Raw genomic sequence first — 15,368 nt, forward strand, 5'->3', positions numbered from 1 at the left:
TGTCTCTCTTTCTGCCAGTACACTTCACACCTAATCTGAGCCGTCTTTTGTCTCCACTTGTCCTATCACCATCTCGTCTGGTTTTGAATACCTCTTAATGTCTCTTTACTACTTTTGTTCTATCGCAGCCCTGCCTTCGATCTATTTCATTTCCTTTCCAGTTTTGAGAAAGGGTTAGACCCGAAATGTCGACTCTAATTTCTCTCCACGGATGTTGCCTGGCCTGCTGAGTTTTTCCAGCATTTTCTGTTGTTATTTCGGATTTCCAGCATCTGCAGTATTTTGCTATCATAAAGGGAAGGTCTATGATAGGGTGGAGGGCAGGAGTGATTAAATGACAAAAGATTCCTCAGAGAGTTGCCTTGCACTTCACCCTCTTGCGGCCCCGGGACCTCCTAGCTAGGGGGCAGTAGCGGGCCTACGCGGGGGCGCCTCGGCGACTGATGAAATCCGGGGCGGTGCGCGGGCCGTCCCTCAGTCTGCCTCAGGGGATGGCGGAGCGTGGACGGGAGGGGGCTTTGTGCTGCGGGATGGCGTGCGGCGGCGGGACCCCTCAGCAACAGCACCGTCTCGTCCCCGGGCCGCAGCTCCTGGCGGACTCTGGGCCTCTGCCGGCCACGCATTTCGTCTTCTGGGCTCCGGAGCCCGCGTCCCCACAAAATGGCGGCTGGGCCCGCGCGGCGCCGACAAACTCCGTTTAATCCGTAAAGTGTGGCTCGGTCTGTCGGTTTAAAAAAAAATTATATAGATTTTTTTTTTCCAAACGTTAAATTTATTTTTTGAGGTAAAAAAAAAAGAGAAAATGAACTGGGACAGTTTCCCTCACAGTCCGGCCGCCGGTTCCTGCAGCGACGGCGACCTGAGGGAGCTCCAGGTCGGGCCCGCCCGCTACCCGAGCCCGTGGATGAGGCTGCTCTCGGTGGTTTACAGGCCCGGCCTGCTTCTCTCGCACCGCACGAAGGAGGAGGAGATGGGCGAGACGCTGGGGCCGAGGCCGCTTCTGGATAAGATGGAAGCCGAGGAGGAGGCCGGCCCGCTGGCCTGGGCTCGGGGCCTGCTGGGGTGGCTCTACCCCGGGCCTCAGGCCGCCCCGAGCCTGGGCAGACACAGCTGCCGCGATCCTCCACCACCTCCTCCCGACAACAGCCCGGAGCCCGACTACGGTTACTCCAGCCTGGAAGAGGAGCAGGCCGGCTCCCAGCCGCGGCTTCCCGAGCTCGGACCCGGCGGCATTGACCCGAGGGAGATTTCCACAGAAAAAGAAAACGCCACCGGGCTCTTGCTGCGCCTCCCCGCCGACTCCACCATGAACCAGTCGGACAGATCCTCGGGAGAAGACGGGCTGAGCAACAGCAGCAGCAGCGACGAAACGGAGGGCGATGCCCCGGCCATGGAAAGCTGGCAGCCTTTGCCCAGACCTCAGTGCTCCAACAGGACCATCGCTTACATTTTGGGAAGCAACCCCAGCCCTGAGGATGATGAAGACACCGACAGCGACAGCGAAGACACGGACAGCGACTGGGACGACGATGGATTCGACAGCGACGGCAGCTCCGAAGTCTCGGACACCGGCGAGGCGGCGAAGCTGTGGCGGTCCCTGTCCGCCGCCGGCTCCGACCCCTACAACCTTCTGAATTTTCAAGCCTGCCTCCAGACGCAGCGAAAGCCCGAGCCCAGGACGGCACCCGAGCCCACTTGCCCCCGGCGAGACGGCTGGCGCTGCCCTGTGCTAGAAGACGACGACGAGGACCGAATGGACAGTGGGTTTTCCGACATGCTGCAGGACGAGCTACAGAAGACGTTCACCCATTTGGCGTCAGAAAGGCAACCCCGCAAAAAGGTAAATTTAATTCTGGTTTCTGTACGCCAAAACACAGCTTCACTTCAGGACTAGACAGACTAGATGCAGGAAGGATGTTCCCGATGGTGGAGGAGTCCAGAACCAGGGGTCACAGTCTAAGGATAAGGGGTAAGCCATTTAGGACAGAGATGAGGAGGTGAACCTGTGGAATTCTCTACCACAGAATTCATTAAATATATTCAAGAAGGAGTTGGATATATTTCTTAAGGCTAAAGGGATCAAGGGATATGGGGAGAAGGCAGGGACAGGGTACTGAGTTTGGATGATCAGCCATGATCTCATTGAATGGTGGAGCAGGCTCGAGGGGCCGAATGGCCTACTCCTGCTCCTATCTTCTATGTTTCTATGTAAAGCAAGGGAGAGTGACAGCTTTCAAATAGCAGTATCCAGTGCTCTGGATTTAAAGCTTTTTGGCGTTAACATTTCAGCGTGGACCACATTACTGTATTTGAACGTGGCTGTGAATCTCTAACCTTTGGTTAGTCTTTGAGAAGCAGTTGATCTGACACCCCGAGATTGGTACAAAAGCCACATACTGCGGATGCTGTGAAAGCTGAAATAAAAACAGAAAATGCTGGAAATGCTCAGCAGGCCAGGCAGCATCTGTGGGTAGAGAAACAGAGTTAATGTTTCAGGTGAAGGGTCCCAGACCTGAAACGTTGTTTCTCTCTCCATGGATGCCGCCTGGCCTGCTGAGTGTTTCCAGCATTTTCTGTTATTTCAGATTTCCAGCATCCGCAGTATTTTGCTATTGTACCAATTCATGTATTTGTTTCACTACTTCAGTATATTCGTGAAAATCCGTCTCTATAGAGCATTGCTGAAAATGAGGTGGTGCACTGGTGCTAAAATATGTTTCTAGCTAACATACGTTCATTTTTTTTTTAATGATTTACTGAATTTTGTTCAGTGTGATTTAATGTAATTCCAGAAATTCAAAGCAATATTTTATAAGTTGGAAGTATGTATTTTGGAAATGCCTTGGGAGAAAATAGTATTCTACAGAATTGTTGCATAGGATCATGTACCATTTATTTATAAAGATGTGTGGGCACCTGATGGTTTGGTGAGTAAGTTAACCATGTGGTGGGTAATAAGCCATCCAATCACAAGCATGGTTGTGTGTTAGGTGAAACACTGCAGTCGGTCTCTGCATCCCTGGTAAGAGAGTGAAGAATCTGCCAGATTTCCTACTTGAAATTGCTATCTATGCTAGGAAGCTTAGAGGCAGCGGGGTGTCTGCTGAGGATTGGCCATAGTTATTACACAACCCACAGTCTTGAGTTCACGTGTGATGACCAGTGTTCCTGCTAAGCTGTGTGGCCGCGTAGCGGTCTGGGGGTCCCGCGCAGGCCGCTCACCGTTTTTTTTTTAAATGGAAGAAACCATGCAAGCGTGAAAAATTGAATGGGCCGCGCAGCCACTTAAAGCAACCGCGCACGGGAAAAAAAATTAGAGGGAACATTGCTAACTGTCCGCTTCTGAAGAGCTCCTGGAGACGGCAGAATGGTATCTCTGCCCGAGTGGCTGCCTTTCTGATTAAGTATATTGGGTGTGGTGGGTCGGAGGAGGAAAGGAGCTAGCAATGCAGTTTGTGCTGTTGGGAGAGATTTGCAGAAAATACTTTTAGGCTGCCTTTATGCTGAATGTTACACTCCTTCATCGCTCTCCCTGAATGCAGGAAATTCACTTTTTGAAAGAAATACTCTGATATATTTGACATTTTTCTTATTCCCACCACAGAGTTTCTGCAATGTGCCATTATTCCAAGGGAACCCTCTGAAAGCCAATGTGATTTTGAGCCATATGTCCCATGGTACTGTGTCATTGAAAGTTAGGCCGCTGTTGCAAATTGTTGAAATCCCAACTGATAAAGAAAAAGCTGTGAACAGCTCTGCTAAATCAACAGAAGAATTGAATATTTTAATGAAATATCTATACATCTGTAGACTTTCGTAAGACAGTAATTCTAAGCAGCTGATTATAAATACCTATTCAAATAGATTTTTATGCTAGCATTTGAATGGTATGTTGCATGGTGATTTGCTGGTGAAATAGATTTACAGTAAAACTGTACAATATTTTGTCCTCGCAAAGATTACATTTGTGTGGATTGTTCTTGTGGGTAAAGGGATAGAGTTTCAAGCATTTAGCCTGCAAATAGAGGGAATATTTCAATCTCCATGGAACAGAAAATAGGATCAAACCCAAGATCAAGTTTGTTTACAGTTCGTATTTCTCTTGCTTGCCTGCCTCTACCCCCGCACACGTGCGCACAATTCTGTGGCTGTGAATTGAGGCACACAACACTTGGTTCACCTGCACCCTTCCAGCCAAGCGGTGTGTATTCCTTCACACTCTTGACATGCTTTGGGGAGTCGGGAAGTGAGCCACTCGCCGCAGAATACCCATCTTCTGACCTGCTCTCGTGGCCACGGCATTTACGTGGCTGATCAGTTGAATTCCTGGTCAGTGGTGACCCTTGGGGTATTGATGGGGGAGGTGGGATTCGGCGGTGGTAACGTCATTGAATGTCGAGGAGAGGTGGTTAAACTCTCTTGGAGATGGTCATTGCCTGGCACTTGTGTGACGCGGATGTTACTTGCCACTTGTGGGTTAATGGGAGGCGTGAGATAATTAAAATAAAACACCAATAACCTGCATATAAAGGAGAAATCACTTAAGAGGCAAAAAGAAAAACAAATAAGCAAATAAATTAATGTTCATGGAGAAAAGCCAAATAGTACGCGGAAATGATAAACTGAGTAAGAAAATGGATAAAAGCTTTGCATACTGAGCACAGACACTCGCGTGTACATTTTCCTGCAATCCTAGTAACAGCCTTGAATTTATTAATTCTCAAGATATGGCCAGGCTGGCATTTTATTCCCTGTTCTAGTGCCATTGCCACTAAATCTGCAAGGACACCGATGTGCTGAATGCTGCGTTCTCACCTGTGTTTATTTTAGGATATCTGTTGACTCCTATTAAATAATTACCATTGCACCTCCCAAACCCGTGACCTCTACTGTCTAGAAGCACAAGGGCAGCAGGTGCATGGGAACACCACCACCTCCAAGTTCCCCTCAGTCACATACTGTCCTGACCTGGAAATACATCGCCGTTCCTTCATCGTTGCTGGGTCAAAATCCTGCAACTTCCTCCTTAACAGCACTGTGTTGGGAGTACCTTCACCACACGGACTGCAGCAGTTCAAGAAGGCGGCTCACCACCACCTTCTCCAGGGCAATTAGGGATGGGCAATAAATGCTGGCCTTGCCAGCGATGCCCAGATCCTGTGAACGAATTAAAAAAAAAAAAACTTATATAAGCAATTGAGAATAAGGGATAGTTAAGCCATGTGTGGAGGGTCTTATGAGGGAGCGTCTACAGAAAGAAATTATCCATGTAAGAAATATTCCTTTTATCTCTGCTTATCGATGTTTCTATATTTCTTAAGGCTCAAGGGATATGGGGAGAAGGCAGGCACAGGGTACTGAATTTGGATGATCAGCCATGATCTCATTGAATGGCAGAGCAGGCTCGAGGGGCCGAATGGCCTACTCCTGCTCCTATCTTCTATGTTTCTTCTAAGTTTATACATTTGGTTTTGGTGGCGTTGTGTTTCTGGACACTTCCCATCTCGCCACCCCTAAAATTCTTCGGCGGTCCCTCAGAACCGAGGATGACTTGCTTCCACACTAAAAATGAGTTCTCGGGTGACTGATGAGTCCAATGTGGGACCTACAGTCTCTGTCACAGGTGGGGCAGACGGTGGTTGAAGGGGCGGGGTGGGTGGGGTGCTTGGGTTGACGTGCGCTCCTTCCGCTGTTTGCACTTGGCTTCCGCTTGCTCCCGGCGAAGAGACTCGAGGTGCTCGGCGCCTTCCCGGATGCTTCTCCTCCACCTTGTGCGGTCTTGGGCCAGGGATTCCCAGGTGTCGGTGGGGTTGTTGCACTTTTCCAAGGAGGCTTTGAGGGTGTCCTTGAAGCATTTCCTCTGCCCACCTGGGGCTCTCTTGCTGTGTCGGAGCTCCGAGTAGAGCGCTTGTTTTGGGAGTCTCGTATCGGGCATGCGAGCGATGTGGCCTGTCCCTCTGAGCTGATCGAGCGTGGTCAAAGCTTCGATGCTGGGGATGTTGGCCTGAGCGAGAACACTGACTGGTGCGCCTATCCTGCCAATGGATTTGCAGGATCTTGCAGAGGCAGCGTTGGTGGTACCTCTCCGGTGCTTTAAGGTGCCTGCTGTACATGGTCCATGTCTCTGAAGCATACAGGAGGGCGGGTATTACTACTGCTCTTAGACCATGAGCTTGGTGCTGGGTTTGAGGTCCTGGTCTTCAAACACTCTCTCTGTCAAGCGACCGAAGGCTGCACTGGCACACTGAAGGCGGTGTTGGATTTCGTCATCGACGTATGCCCTTGTTGACAGTAGGCTCCCAAGGTATGGAAAGTGATCCACGTTGTCCAAGGCCACGTCGTGGATTTTGATAATCGGGGGAGGTGGGGGGCAGTACTGTGTGGTGGGGGCAGGTTGGTAGAGGACCTTTGTCTTACGGATGTTTAGTGTAAGGCCCATGCTCTTGCACGCTTCGATGAAGGTGTTGACGATGGTTTGGAGTTCGATCTCCGAGTGAGCGCAGACGCAAGTCGTCTGCATACAGTAATTCGATGACAGAGGATGGGACGACCTTGGATCTGGACTGGAGGTGACGGAGGTTGAACAGTTTCCCATTTGTTCTGTAGTTTAGCTCCACTCCAGGGAGCTTACTGAGGGTGAGATGGAGCATTGCAGCCAGGAAGATTGAGAAGAGTGTTGGTGCGATGACACAGCCTTGCTTGACCACGGTCTGTACATGAATTGGGTCTGTGGTGGATCTGTTGGTCAGGATCGCGGCTTGCATGTTGTCGTGAAGCAGGCGGAGGATGGTGACAAACTTTTGAGGGCAGCCGAATTTGAGGAGGACACTCCATAATCCGTCACGGTTGATGGTGTCGAAGGCCATGTACAGCGGTTGGTGCTGTTCCCTGCATTTCTCTTGTAGTTGACACGCGGTGAAGATCATGTCCATTGTGCCCCTTAATGGGCGGAATCCGCATCGCGATTCTGGGAGTAATTCTTACTACGATGTCAAAGTGCCATTGTCATCAGAAGTGCATCATGATGGCCTTCTGCACATCCTTCGATCCTTCACTGTCGCTGGGTCAAAATCCTGGAACTCCCTCCCTAACACCACTGTGGGAGTACCTTCACCACACGTACTGCAGCGGTTCAAGAAGGCGGCTCACCACCACCTTCTCAAGGGCAATTAGGACGCCCGCATCCCATATACAGGAAACTTTGGTTTATCCGGAGGTTAATTGTCCGGAATGCTTGAGCCACCGGCAAAAATCAGGAGCTGTTTCGTTAGGTTTTTTTTTTTCTTTTCGTTGCTTTTTTTTCACCAGTCAGGCTCTGCAAGATCTCACTGAAGCTGTTGCTAAGCTACAGAGACGCTTGCAAGGTACGGCCCGACTGTTTAGAAGCTGTTGCAACAGGGTTTGTTGCCAGATACGGAGCTCAAAATCTCCGTATGTTTCAACATTAGCGCTGGTTTGTCCGGCAGTTTTGATGGGACGGCAACAGCTTGGTCCCGTCGGTGCCGGATAGCGCAAAGTTTCCTGTACGAATAAAAAAATAAATTAGTGTTTTATACAGCATAGCAGTTGCAATTGACATGATTGATAACCAGCCTGTTCATCACTGCCTACAGCCTGCCAATCTATTCTTTTTATATTCTCTAGTGTACAAATTATGTTAATATGTAATGTTGAGTCACTGTCTAGGTTTAATGTTTGACGTGATCTTTTTGGGGGTTTTGTCCAGGTTGGTGCTTCCCTGTTGGAATTGCAGCAAATTTTTTGACAAAGATTCGTCAGCAGTAGTAACCTTTTAAGAACTTGAGACCAACAACAACTTGTATTTATATAGCATCTTTAATGTAGTAAAACTTCCCAAGGCACTTCACAGGAGTGTTCTAAGACGAAAAAAAGTTGACACTGAGCCACATGGAGAAATTAGGGCAGGTAACCAAAAGCTTGGTCCAAGAGGTATGTTTTAAGGAGCATCTTAGAGAGAGGTGGAGAGGTTTAGGCAGGGAATTCCAGAGCTTAGGGCCCAGGCAACTGAAGGCACGGCCACCAATGGTTGAGCGATTTATAATCAGGGATGCTCGAGGGCAGAATTAGAAGAGCGCAGCTATCGGGGGTGGGGGTTTTGAAGGAGATTACAGAGAAGGAGGGGCGAGGCCATGGAGGATTTGTAAACAAGGATGAGATTTTTGAAATTGAGGCATTGCTTAACCAGGAGCCAATGTAGGTCAGTCAGCGAGCACAGGGGTGATGGGCGAACGGGACTTGGTGCGAGTTAGGACACGGGCAGCCGAGTTTTGGATCCTCAAGTTTACGTAGGGTGGAATGTGGGAGGCCAGCCAGGAGTGCGTTGGAATAGTCAAGTCGAGGTAACAAAGGCATAAGACAAGGGCGGAGACAGGCGATGTTAGAGGTGGAAATAGGCAGTGTTTGTTATGCTCGGATATGTGGTCGGAAGCTCGTTTCGGGGTCAGATATGACCCCAAGGTTGCGAACAGTTGGGTTCAGCCTCAAAGTCTGGAATGCGCATTGGCTGCTGATCACCTATATTAAAGAGCAATACATTTCTCTCCCTACTTCTCCTGCTGTTATTTCTTGGCACTCAATCCCTCGTCCTCAGCTTTACGAAGCATCACTCTGGGTGATTGTTCTGGCTAAAGGTTTTGACACTCTTGTGAACTCCAAATTTCAATATTTGATTTATTTGAAACAATTTGGATTCCATTTTCTGCCACATGTCACTTGTTGCAGATTTGGCCTTCTGTGCAGTCCCAATTCATTTTGTTCTGAGATTGGCACTGGTGGTCAGTTTTAATGTGGCTGTCACTATTCCTGTCGTGTGTGCACAATTTATTCCAGTGCACCCACTTCCAATACCCTTTTTTGGGACAGGTTTGCTGGGTGTGATTTACTTAAGACTCAAATATTATCTGAACACTTTGTACAGTAGTTTCTCAGCGTTTTAGGCTGTGACTTTGGTTAATACTGACTCGTGTTCTCACTTGCAGCTAATTTGCATCGCGGTAAGTCCACCGTCGAGCGCTGCTGGGCTGGGTGTTGCTTCTACAATGGAGCTTGGGGTGTTCCAGCAAACAATATTGTAGGCCCACTGAATCAGTGTAGCGATTATGCAGCATTTTATTTGGCGGATTGGATGGTGCAATGTGTCTCCAGGGTTATGACTCTTCACCTTTTGGAGCCTTGCTTTAATACCTCAAGGAATGTCTTTTACATCAGCATACTTCAACAGTTTGCCTGCTGCAACATTGCTTTTGTCATGATTGGAAAAAATGTAATCAACATGGGCACTGACTTGTCCTGACGAAGGATCTTCGACCTGAAACGTTGACTCTCTTTCTCTCTCCACGGATGTTGCCTGGCCTGCTGAGTTTTTCCAATGTTTTCTGTTGTTATTTTGGGCACTGACTTCACAGTCATCAAAAATGTTGGGTTTTGTTTTGCCCCCCGCCCCTTGCAAATCTGTACGGCAAGCGGGAGTAGAATCCTCTTGATGTGCCTCCCATTTGAGAACAATTTCTGTCCAAGTATAGTGCTTTTGTCAATGCTGTGTTACAATATGATGACTTATACAGGAAACTTTGTTATATCCGGCACCGACGGGACCGAGCTGTTGCCGATCTATCAAAACTGCCGGACATACAAAGTTAATGTTGAAGCATACGGAGATTTTCATCTCCGTATCTGACAACAAACACCGTTGCTTAGCAACAGCTTGTAAACAGTCGGCCCGTACCTTGGAAGCGTCTCTCTAGCTTAGCAACAGCTTCAGAGAGACTTTCCAGAGCCCGACTGTTGAAAACAAAGCCATGAGAAGAAAAAAAAAACCTAAACGGCTCCTGATTTCTGCCGGTAGATAGAGGTTTCCGGACATACAACCTCCGGATAAACCAAAGTTTCCTGTAATGTGATCATTTGTACACTCATCATTGCAGTGCAATTTCCTGTAATATGATGACTGCATAATGAAATTGTAAGTGATAGCAGTTCGAATTCCAGGAAGCTGACTCGTGTGTCTTGGTAATTTGACTTTTACACCACACTGCTGTTAAATTAGAAACACACCCTAGCCTGTTGTACCTCCCACCCATTTTAAAAGATGCTCAATTGAGGCCCCGTCTCTCTCAGGACCTTGACTTCTGACTCTTTTAGATACTTACAGAATATGAAGTGCATGTCATAGCCCAACTGTAAGCTGAGGAAATGCTTGGCTCCTGAAGATTGTGTTATAGAGGGTGGGGTGGTTTCATTCCATAAATATTCCACACCGCAGTAATATGGTGTGAAACAGTTACTCAATTAAAAGGAATGAAATGTGAGTAAATAGACTTGGGCGAGGTTTCAGACCAGTTTGTATTCGGGAACTTCTTGTCAAATGTGAAGTTCCATGTTTGATATTTACCCTGTAATATTCAAAACCAAATGACATATCTTGACTTAAAAACAGAAAATGCTGGAAATACTCAGCAGGTAAATGGGAATATCGGAATCCTCTGCAATAGCTGCCGTCCGAAAAAATGGGGGCAGAGGTTATGATCTGAAATTGTTGAACTCCGTGCTGAGTCCGGAAGGCTGTAAAGTTTTTTAAAATTTGTTTATGGGATGTGGGCGTCGCTGGCAAGGCCAGCGTTCACTGCCCATTCCCAATTGCCCTTGAGAAGGTGGTGGTGAGCTGCTGCTGCCTTGAGCCGCTGCAGTCCGTGCGGTGAAGGTACTCCGAGTGCTGTTAGGTAGGGAGTTCCAGGATTTTGACCCGGTACCTAATCGAAAGATGAGGTGCTGTTCCTCGAGCTTACGTTGAGCTTCGTTGGAACAGTGTAGGAGACTGAGGACAGAGAGGTGGGAGTGGGGCAGAGAATTAAAATGATAGGCGACTGGAAGCTCGGGGGTCACACTTGCAGACTGAACGGAGGTGTTCCGCAAAGTGGTCACCCAATCTGCGTTTGGTCTCCCCAATGTAGAGGAGACCGCATCGTGAGCAGACCTTGAGATGAAAAGACTCCTTTCATTCCATCACTCCAGACTGGAATTTGATCCCAGTCCCAGACTGAGAGAACGATGTTCCTAACCCACTGTACTAAGTACCATTGGCGGTTTTGGTGTTGCATTTAAGCTCACTGGGGGAGGAAAAGTAACTTCTCTGGTTTCGATTCCAACTACAGGAAACTCGTTTAAACGGCACCTAAATATCCGGAATTCTCTATTAACCGGCAAAATTCTCACTCCGAAAACAACCCCTCAATAACCGGCAATGTTGCCGAGTCCGAGTCTCCCGCGGTGGCCGAGTTAGTCAGTGGGGGTAGTTCTCCCAACTGCCACTACTTGGCTTCTTGGCGCTGCCGGAAGTCGGAACACCTCAATACCCATGTAACAGGAGTCTGACTCTCCCGCGCTGCCGGTAGTCTCTTCTGATCTGCCATTTTACAGGGGTACTGTGTGTCTCCCACGCTGCTGGTAGTCATTGCATTGCATTCCCCTCAACTGGCAGTACTGTACTTAATCAAGCATCTTCCACCATCCATTTAACACAACATTCTGTAGGTGAGTACCCAATTACTGTATGCTGCACATTTCTTGATTTTTTAAAAATTTTCTTTGTTAAAAATAGCCTCGGTAGATAACCCTTTCCGTCATCCAGAATTTTTGATCAACTGGCAACACGTCTGTGCCGGATACCAAAGAGTTTCCTGTATTGGATCGCCAGTTTCGCAAAATAACTCTCCTTCAAGTGTATATACATGCACAAGTATACATAGTTGGTGCTCAGTATTTGTAATCCTGGATTTATTTCCTGTTATACAGCCTCTCATAATATCTGTAATCTCTTGCAAGTGTAGTTGTTGCATTTAGAAAAATATCTCGCGTTGCAGAAAGTCATTGTGGCTGAGATTTTCCCTTCTTGAAGGAGAAAGAGGACTGACCGCTCGTGCGCGCCATGACCATCTTTCCATTGAGCATGTTGGTGTTGGGTGGCCTGAATGTGTTTAATGTGACTTGCACTGATGTTGCAGCATGTTTTGTTGCTCCCCATGATAGTTTGCAATTCAATCTGGGCTTGTATATATCCCCACCCCCACACTGACACCTTTGTGGGGTTTATTGATCACAGGGAATGGTGATTTTGTGTGTATAAACCTACCCGCAGAAACCTTTCTGTATTATTCTTTTGGTTTTAACATGTATTATAAATTTACAGCTGCTTCCTGCAGTGGTTTTGTAAAACAAACATTGGTGTTGGAATCATCGAATTTTACATAGGAGGCCCATGTGCCAGTTCTCTGCAAGAGCTACCCACACAGCCCCATTTCCCAGCCCTTTTAAATCTTTTTCAAATAATTATCCACTTCCCTTATAAAAGCTGTTACTGATTCTGTTTCCAGCACTGTTTCTGACGGGCCATGCCATCTACTAACAATCCTCTTTTTAAAAATCCTCCTCGTTCACTTTTTTGCAGTTCATGCACGGCAAAACAGTTTTGTATAAGTTAACTTGATTGTCCTTGCTAGTTTCCGTCTGGAGGTTTATTCAAAGGGTAACTGTATATATTGGTGACTGGAGTCTCAGTAATGTAATTGACACATGAAATTTGCTGGGATAATTACATCATGTGAAAAGATTAAAGGAGTTGACTAGATAAAATCAAAACCTGAAACAGTTGGAAATACATTTCTGGTCAGGCAGGATTTGAAACCGAAAGTTATGACCCTTCATCAGAACCAGCACTGCTCCGTGCTCACATCCAGAACATTTCTCTTTCCGGTGCTGTGCATTTCCAGTATTTTCCCTTTAATTTTGTTAATGAAAGGGGAATTCAAAAGACATGTCTGACCAAATGAGACTCCAATAGTTGACATTCATCAACTTGATCTGGCTTCCATTGGTATATATGTATACGCAGATCCTTTATACGTACCTGCTTCATTTAGTGGCAAAGCCATATAACTCATCCCTCCAGTACTCTTAACACCACAGACTTTTGTGTAATTCATGGGCCCTAACTACTCATTCTCATTCTTTAAATTCTCAATCTGCAGATTTTGCGATTTGGTAACGGGTTGTTGCAATTCTTAGTTATTGGAAGTTCCGCCCTTTACTGTAAAGGGAACTACTTTTTTACACACACACTATATTCCAGCATTAATCTGATAGTATAAACGTCACCGGTTAATGTTATTGTCATTCCACTCTATCTTGTGGATTCAATTTTTGCTTTCTAATCTCTTCCCCTCTTGAAGGCATTGACTTGCTTGAGGTATGGATTCACAGACATTGACAGATTTCTGGTGCTTATAACCTGAGAGTGTTAGCAGGCTATTTGTGGGAGCCTAGCAGCCAAGCCAGGTTCTGTTATCCAATACACCATTGCAGACCTTTTCTTCCTGGTTCATGACCAGCGAGGCCAGTGGTGTCATCCCAGTTGTTATCCGACTGAGATCCGCTATCTTAAAACAAACTGTGTATGAAGCTTGGGTCCTTCTGGCCTGCTCAGGTTTAGTACTATGCTGGGCAGTGCCATAATCCACTAGGCATTAGGAAAGCTATATTGATAAGACCCCACCAATTGTATGGCTGGTACTGAACTGCATAGTGACTTCTGGGAACACAGAAATCATGAGTTAAAAAAAAATCTTGAATGAAGTACAGGCAGCAGTATCTGCACTCCAAACATAATTCACTGTGAAATTCTTTGTTCCAATGTGTGTGTATAATCCAAGTATTTAATTGGGGAAGTACATGCTCTTGGTGTCCGATCCTTTTAATAGTGACTCTAATGGAGCAAGTATTTATGGCCAGCTAGTTATAACTACAGTGGTTACAAAACAAAAAGTAACATTCTATTTACTTAACAGCTATCTTTTTAAAGCTGCAATCATTATTAAACCTACTTCTATTGGTAACTGTTTTCAGTGTTGATTGCAGTGACCACAGTAATGGACATGTCATTGTTTCTGCAGATAGTGTGTTAACTTAATGGGAGGCTGTTATGTGTTGGTATAGAATTTGCAGTAATGATTTGATCACTATGCAGTGACTAATTTAGGGCATTCCTGTGAGGAGCAGCTCATCCAGCTTTATCTGCTCTTGTTCTAAAAACAGAAAATGCTGGAAATACTCAGCCAGTCTAGCAGCATCTGTTGAGAGAGAAACAGAGTTAATGTTTCCGGTCGATGACCTTTCGTCAGAACTTGTTCTGTTTCCTCTAACTTTTATTGGTAGTTAACAAGCAAAATGCTTCAAATTACTCAGGTTTTTCTTTCCCTTAATACTTCGTCTAGAAGTTGGTGGCTTGTACTAGTACATGGTTCCACAGACGGCGATGGCCCACGAATAGCGTGTCCAAGTGCTCTTTCGAGAACTGTACAGTGAATGTCAGTGCAGCTCAATACAGCCTTCCCCTAACTTTCGCATACGCATTTAGGGGAAGGCGTATTGAATAGTAATTGAGAGCCAGTTTTTCTCTCTCCCTACGTCCAAGAACGCAATCACTAATTGTGTCCTCACTGCTACATCTAAATGACATCAACTATCTCAGCACAGACCAGGGACTGATTGTGGAAACTTTCTGTATGATACAGTAGGTTCACCCACTGAGGGGATAAAGAATTGAGACCATCTTGTCGTCATCCACTGGCAATTATCTTTATGCCCTCTGTAATCTAACTTGTATGTATCAATTAAATTTTTTGCAAAGGAAGTCAAAGAATAAAATAGCATTGGGATGTTGTATCAATCCTCCCCTTTAGGGTAGTATCCAAGTTATGAGGGGTGCATAGCAAAGCTTCAGTCCCCGATCCTCTTTCCCTTTCATGGAAGCGCTGTTGCAAGGGATTGGAGTGTGATGGGATGAGGCTGTGGTGTAGGACAGTGAGGGCTTTTATGATCATGAGAAACATTGCATCCCTTGTACGGTGTGATCCTGATGTGCAATTTTAAACTCCGCAAAGCGAACATATTTGCTCTTTAGTCTATTAGCTTGCTTCTCTAGTGCAACATCCTTTCGCTTACCCTGTGGGCTTGTGTAGTTTTGCACCTTGCTGTAAGGTCCTTGTGTATGAAATGTAATAAATGCTTAAATATTAATTTCTGAAATGGAACAGAAGGAAAATAAGCCAGTATCTTGCAACAAAGCTTATCTTTTTATTATCAGTCCCCCGGTACTGTGTCATGTGTGTATGTGTGTCTAATGGGAAGGTTGGCATGGCTTTTTTTGATGGGGTCTGAGTAACGAGATAAATCTGGATGAGGAAGGCCAGTCGACCATCTCAGCTCACCCATTAAAGAATTTGCATTCTTCCCATTGTGGCCTTCAACTGCTTCGATTACTCCAGTTTTTGTCCCCATTACCTTACCCGAGAGTC

General features: G+C 46.4%; 1 protein-coding gene across 2 annotated transcripts in view; it reads left to right on the forward strand.

The window, feature by feature from the left end:
• Positions 1-403: 403 nt before the first annotated feature.
• The window catches only part of ppp1r15b (protein phosphatase 1, regulatory subunit 15B), a 35,801-nt gene continuing 20,836 nt past the window's right edge, over positions 404-15,368 (forward strand). The window contains exon 1 of one of the 2 annotated variants that reach the window (XM_086011100.1): positions 404-1,840. In XM_086011100.1, the coding sequence (XP_085867226.1) occupies positions 803-1,840 (1,038 nt within the window). In that variant the 5' untranslated portion in view covers positions 404-802. The remainder of the gene's footprint in view (positions 1,841-15,368) is intronic. The other variant, XM_086011099.1, reaches the window with a different exon arrangement.

Source organism: Somniosus microcephalus, chromosome 18, assembly GCF_052327205.1.
Source record: "Somniosus microcephalus isolate GS21.2 chromosome 18, FLI_Smic_1.0, whole genome shotgun sequence".
NCBI classification, from domain to species: domain Eukaryota; kingdom Metazoa; phylum Chordata; class Chondrichthyes; order Squaliformes; family Somniosidae; genus Somniosus; species Somniosus microcephalus.